General features: G+C 40.5%; 1 protein-coding gene across 1 annotated transcript in view; it reads left to right on the forward strand.

The window, feature by feature from the left end:
* The window catches only part of ERBB4 (erb-b2 receptor tyrosine kinase 4), an 819,609-nt gene that overhangs the window by 552,191 nt on the left and 260,269 nt on the right, over positions 1 to 7,149 (forward strand). The window contains exons 14-15 of the mRNA XM_025202487.1: positions 2,406 to 2,499; positions 4,449 to 4,603. Coding sequence (XP_025058272.1) covers positions 2,406 to 2,499; positions 4,449 to 4,603 — 249 coding nt within the window. The remainder of the gene's footprint in view (positions 1 to 2,405; positions 2,500 to 4,448; positions 4,604 to 7,149) is intronic.

A 7,149-nucleotide genomic window follows, 5' to 3' on the forward strand; every position in this document is an offset into this window, starting at 1 on the left:
GCCTGTCCACCACGAGTTTTCAAATATCCCCGCCAGTGGCTGTGCAGTGACGTCACACAGTGCCTTCAGTACCCTCGAATGGAGCTCATTCGGGCCTGCGACTTAAAGGCATACAGTTCCTCCAAGTGACTCTGCACCATCTCAGGGTCTATGCATGGCAGTCTGGTGCCTTGCTGCTGCCTCTCTACAATCCCAGTGAGAGCCTTGTCGTGCCCCTCACTTAGGAACACTGAGGCAAAGAACTCGTTAAGGAGTTCAGCCTTGTCCCCCCTGTCCATCACCAATTGCTTCTGCCCATTTAGTAGGGGTCCTATTCCTCCCTGGGCCTTCCTTTTACCCCCTATGTATCTAAAAAACATTTTTTTGTTATCCTTTACTTGGGATGCCATCCTCAGCTCCATGGTAGCTTTGGCCCATCTAAGTGCCTCCCTACAAGTGCGAGCAGAGGAGGTATACTCCTCTTTGGTAATACCTAACAACTGTCCTTCAATTGCAATGACACCCTTTGTGGTCCCCAAGCCATGTATTTTTATAGCATTACCAGCAGACATTTTATAAGTTAAGCTTGTTGGCAATGCATTGTGCAGCCACACACCACATGCCCCCACCGTGGCATCTCATTACATTTTGAAGGTTGATTTCTTTCCTCTTGCCCGTCATACCTAATTCCTGGAGTGCTTTTGTACTTAAGCTTTTGTATAATCTGTGGTGGGAGAGTGGTGTCCCACTGACCACAAGTAACGGACTCGTTGAATCTGTCATTTGACAGAAAAATACACTGGAAAGTCCCATGTTGGATCATCAGAAATAAAAAAAGAGGGCTGGAGGGTAGAATTTCATTTTACATACAGATTCAAAAAGATGCTTGACTTTTCTTAATAATGATTAACAAATCATAACTAGTTTTAATTATCTTGTGCACCTGAGAACTAATTAAAAATAAAAATAATACATGACTGTCTTTTTCCTCTTCTTCCTCTCTGCTTCCTTTCACACTAGCTCATGTGACTAATATAAATGGGCACCCCATAAATACAAACCTTAACCTACCATAAATGTTTCTCAAAGCAAGGAAAATACAAGAACATCTGTCAATGTTATGTGCATGCAAATTATTGAAGTAGAAGCCCAAGTTGCATTCTCATGTACACTAGGGTATATTTGTATCAACTTATGCTGCAGAATTTGGCCTCTGGTTCCCACATCAACCATAACTCAGCAGCATTGTTAGTTAATCATTGTATTTTGATCACATTGCAATATAGGGGTTGTCATAATCTAAACACCCTCTTGCACAGAGGGCAGGGATTCAGTCTTCTCTCCCAATAATTCAAGAGGTATGCAACTCTTGGGGGATTTGGTGGAGACTGGAATTGTATAGTGAAGGTCCTGTATATTTGTCTTGTAATTCAGTTCCAGTGGCATCAGCTTGCTAGAGTCTCTTTGTGTCCTCTCTCAGGGGTGTATTGCTTACCATGAAGAATTTTGGCACCAGAGTTAAAGGAGCCTGAGACTACTTTTCAGTGAAAATCTCCAATAGGAGTGTCAGTGGTACATTGTATTTGGTCAATAAAACAAATATAAAGGTCCTCACCTCAGCAGGTAGAACATGACATGGCTCCACTGGTATCAACAAGCTCCACAAATGTATTGTTTTTAACTTCTTTATGCAGTGGCACACATTGGATATCTGGAGGCAATAGGCTGTATGATGACTTGCCAGACATTCATTTAAAAAACAAATGACAAAAAAATTAAAAATTCACAAACATTAGAAGCTGGAAGTGGTACTTTTGCAGATGTGTGCAATATGCAAATAAAATGAATCTTAGGAAATTTGTGATATGAAGGGTTTTTGTTTAATAAAATAAAAGTTGTTTAAAAAATAAAATTTGATGGAAAGTCATCGATCTTTTGGTGAGTATGGGATGTAATGGGACTGCTGAACACAAACTTAATTAAAAGTAGCAGAAATGGCACCACAGAGATCAATACATCTGAAACACTCTCTTGTGTGATGAGAAGTTTTGTGTGCAGCAAATGCAATTCTTAATTTAAGGGGTCATGGGTGGGGAGAAGTGATCCCATAGACAAAGAGGAAAACTCAGGTAGCTGCAGTTGATGTCTCTCTCTGATGGTATCCTTACTTCTGAATAGAAAGAAAAAAACACGTTGATACTTTTTTGCATGGAGAAGTATACTGCTTGACTTGTCACTAGGGCATACAGCAAAGAATGGTACATTTAATGGGCCCAGTCTACAGCTGGTGTAAATTGGCATAGCTCCATTGAAGTTAATGAAACCACATTGATTTACACCAGCTGAAGGACTGGCAGCATTTATGTTTAAATCAATTTCAGTCTGATTTTTACCCCAGCACTAACCTAAATGACATGTTTCCCTAGTGAATTTCGAGAGTTTGCGAATGGTTCTGTCTGCATGGAATGTGATCCCCAGTGTGAGAAGATGGAAGACAACATGATCACGTGCTATGGACCAGTAAGCACAACATAAATGCCTTGTATCTCTGTAGCTTAGTTATTAAGTGCATGCCAGCTTAAGTAGTTATTTATAAATAGCTGTTTTTGTTCAAGAGGACTTTAAGGATCATCGCTTTCAACCATTTTAAATGCATTGCTAGTAAATGGTGACAAGCAAAAGAAATTTTGCAGGCCAATAGAAAGTTGGAAATAAAAAAAATGAAATAATAGAAAAAGCAAACTTTGATATTGTTATTCTCTCTTTCTGCACCCACTGCAATCTTAATGCTCATTTATTGATTTCTATAGACAACAGGTTGAACACTTTTTTCTGCATACATTGGCAAAATTCTGTTTGGCAAACATGTCCAGAGTGAAACGTATCTTGAATCAGATTCTCAAATGCTTAAGAAATAAAAATATGCTAATCTCTCCATTCTTAGAGATGTTGTGTAATCTCAGTGCTAGAAGCCTATATAATTTCTTTCACTCATACAATTTTGTACTTTGCACATTAATTTTTGAAACAGAGAAACTACTCAGCTGTCATTTAAATATCATTTTTTTCACTGCTAGATCCCCGTCCCCCCCCATTTATAGTCAGTCAAGTCTTGTTCCCCTCCATACCTCCCATCATATCATAATCATTCTAGCTCAAGCCGTTGTGTTTTCTGTATCCAAATGACTGAGCTAGATATGAAATTCCTAGTGTCCATCTTAAAAACAGTATGAAGTGCTGCGGACCCCATTATAATAATGGATGAGCCTCACTAGTTGCTTTTGAATAGTGAGCAAAGTGAAATGATTCCAATATTTTTTTTTCTGTGCATAACCCAAATAAAAGGTGGGAACCCCCATAATGAGTAGATATAATCCCTCACCTAGTTTAAGAACAGAATTTATTTTGGACTTTTGTGGCTATAAATATGGTAGGAGGATTTGCCTTAAAATCTTTCACGTAATTTAGCTACCGATTTTAAAATGTTCTGCATGAATGATTTCTATCACTACTAGTATTAGTTTTTTGTTATACTTTATGCCAGTGGTTCTAAACCTTTTTAGACTTGAGGCACACATCCATAACCTTTATGAATTGAGATTTCAGTGCTTACCTCTGTGTGCAGGGGCTGAGGTAGGAAGGGCAGGCAAGGACAAGCCTGTGCCTACCTCCTTGCACACCACAGCACCCTTCAGATGATCTCACAGCATTCCAGGGTGCTGCAGAACCCCAGCTGAGAATTACAACTTCATGCAATTCATTCACTCAGAGCACTGAAGCCCCATGTTTTCTAACATAGTTGGATATTTAAATTTTCAGCTAACTGTTTCAAAAGCATTGTCTCTGCATCATATAGCATTATCCACTGGAGACAGCTGACAGTATTGTGCACAGTTGTGTCCAACTCACTCTGGGCCTGGCTGCTTTTAAACTTTATGAGAGTCTTGACTTCAGTGTCAAACTTCAAGTCTCTATGGGGTAATAATCTGAAGAAACTCAACAGCTCTTTGGTATTGCTGTGACTAGAAACCACAGGCAAAATTCTGCGCAGAAATAATTCTGAGATACAAAGAAGTTGATCTCACTGAGGAGCCATTATAACCACTTTGCAGCTATGTTTAATATTGAGCAGTGGAACAGGAAAATTCCAGGACAAATGAAAGTGGGCATGAAGCCCAATGAGGTTCATCCATCAAAAGTATCCAAATCAAATCACAGGTACTACTACAAAAACAGCACTCTAATGGTAATCTCTCCTGTGTATATTTTCAGTACAGAGCATGGAGATTTAGCTATGTGACTTTCATTAATGATAACTGGGATCACCCAGCTAGTTCTGTATTCTCTATGCTGAAAATGTACTCCTCTATCTTTGAGCATATAGTGCCCAGCATACAGCCAGCAGTCCTTGTACAGTAATTAAAAGGTAGAGTATGTTCAATGCACTGCATTTTTTTCATGCTTTCCAGGGGCCAGACCATTGCACCAAGTGTTTCCATTTTAAGGATGGGCCAAACTGTGTAGAAAAGTGCCCTGATGGTTTGCAGGGAGCAAACAGCTTCATTTTCAAATATGCTGACGAGGACCGTGAATGCCATCCTTGTCATCCGAACTGTACCCAAGGGTAAGCTTCAGTTCCACATACAGTATAGCAAGCATTCCGATTTAATATTTACGTTAAATAATGTTGTGTTTGGTTCAAAAAAGAGTTCATTCTTGAAACAGCGTGTATACAGAGCAATATTGTAACCCCTTGATTTTAGATCTCTCCCTACAGCCAAGACCAAGTTGTTAACAGCAGCTTATCAGAGGACCAGGCTCAACACCAAACTTCACAATCTATTTGAAATGGTTCTTACCTAAGGGCTCCTTGGCCATCCTAATAACTTCCGCTGGTGTGGAAAGCATTTCTAATAGTGCTTGCATGGAAACAGGAATACAAGCAGGTGTTGTTTGATATTTGTTTAGAGACTTTTTCACCTGGTGGTCTTCGCCACCCCCTGGCACTCATGGATTCATTCTTGCAGCATTCCTGAGAGGCAAGGAAGCATTACTATCTCCATTTTGCAAACAAGAACTGAGGCAAAAGGAGATTAAGTGACTCACCTTGTATTATTGCAAAGTTTCTGTCAGGGCCAGGAACAGAACATAAATCTCTCAAGATCCAGTGTTATTGGATCTTTCCAAGCACTCAGTTCTTTCTGAATGAGGCCACTTCAAGGTATTTAGAAAGGTTAGCCATCCCAAACCACTGTTGTCTTTTGAAAATATAAGCCAGCATGTCTGACAAATAATTGCCCATATCTCAATGAGGTTTCTAAACCAATTGAAGGACCAGGTAGTATATGAGGTATTGTGGGGCAGAGGCAGTGGGGAAGAACTTGGTGTGAGAGGGCTTTAGTAAAATGCTATTCAAATACATCTGGCATTAATGGGACACAGGACAGAACTCAAGGCATTTCCTCAGGAGGTTTCTTGGATAGTCCCCTGTATTCAACATGTTTTGAAAGCGCTGAATTCTCACCAACTGAAATGAAGGCTTCAAAGGTGGGAATAGTCATTAAAAAAAACTGCAGCTCAGCAACTTTAGTGAAATAAACAGTTATCAGTCTGCATGGGCCACTTGAGTTAAAAATGTTCTTTATGATGTGACAATAGGTTATGTCCAAGGCAGAGGAAGAGCAAGAAAACTTCATCCAGTGAAATAATCATCCACAAGAGGCTTTTCTTGTTTAGCAGCTAAAATTAAACCAGTAAATTATTCAATATAATGTTGATGTCAACAGCTGTTGCCATTCAAAATGAGACCTTTTGCTGTTTTTGCAAATCTAATTACAATAGAGCCATTAGGGAAACGAAAGTGAGATAGCAGAGACACAGGCAGGATCTGTTGTGGATTTGTCTTTCTCTCCTCCCTTTTAAAATCAGAGTTATGTAATAAAAAAAGTGTTCATACTGTAGAAGACTAGAACAGGAAACAGTACAAAGAGAAAACTTACCTTAGAAGTAGGGTTTCTAATGCTGGTTTGAATGGAGAATGGAAATGTCCTTCTGTAAAATTCCACAAGCCCAACTAGGGGTAGAGTCTACCTTTACAGTCTACCCTAAGTACTGAGCTTCATTGGCCCATGAACAGACAAAAGAGTCATCTTTTCCCTACCCCCTCCCTATCCAGTGCCCCATCACTTTGGAGGGATGAGTAAGATAATTGGTACATTAATGCTCCTTTTTTGTGAAGCATCTCACTCCCACCTGGACCAGCTAGCAGACAGTAGCAATGAGTGTTTGTACTTTCTGCTTCCTCATGTCCTGCCCAAATGTTCCCTCTCATGGCCAGAGCATAGCCAAGAAAAGGGAAAATGGAGATTTTACTCCTCGTCACATCTGGTGATGGATGGCTGACAGATGTTCCTAGACCTGTCAAACAAATATAAAGGGGCAGGTGGGTAGCAGTGAGATGTAACAGGGCCTTAGGCAACAGGAACTTGGGTTTTAATATGTACTTGACTGCTCCTAGCTGAAGGGAGTCCTTGAGTCACCACATATTTGGTGACTTTTTAATGTTGTCATTTTAATGTTAATGTTAGGTTTCCCCTTATCCAGCTGCCTTTTTGTGTTACTGCCTGTTAGAGAAATGAACATCTCACATTGCCAGAATTTGCCAGTCCTGTGACAAATGACAGGCAGCAGGAGGGAAAGCACTAATGGCCTCTCCTCTATACCTTCTCACTAATGCCCACAGAAGTACAGTTGGCTTTTAAAGAAAGTGATACATCTTTGACTAGTTAAATGCTATTCCTACACTGCTAAAATGCCCCTGTAAAATACCCTGAAATTAACAGTTAGAAACCGCTAGACTTTGACTAAAAAAGTCAAAGTCAAAGGGGAAAGGAGAAAGGGATTTGGTGGTAGGGGTCTGCTACAGACCCCCACATCAAGGGGAAGAAATAGATGCGGGGCTCCTGAGGCAGCTCATGGAGACCATAAAAGCTAAAGAGGCGGTAGTCATGGGGGACCTAAACTACCCGGACATCTGCTGGGAGTCACAGACAGCAAAGTCCCACTGCTCACGCAGGTTTCTAACCTGTGTACAGGACCTCCACCTGACACAGGAGGTACACGGTCCCACTAGGGGGAATGCCATACTGGATCTGGTATTGGCAAAGGGGG

This window comes from Alligator sinensis, unplaced genomic scaffold (genome assembly GCF_000455745.1).
Source record: "Alligator sinensis unplaced genomic scaffold, ASM45574v1 scaffold730_1, whole genome shotgun sequence".
Taxonomy (NCBI): Eukaryota; Metazoa; Chordata; order Crocodylia; family Alligatoridae; genus Alligator; species Alligator sinensis.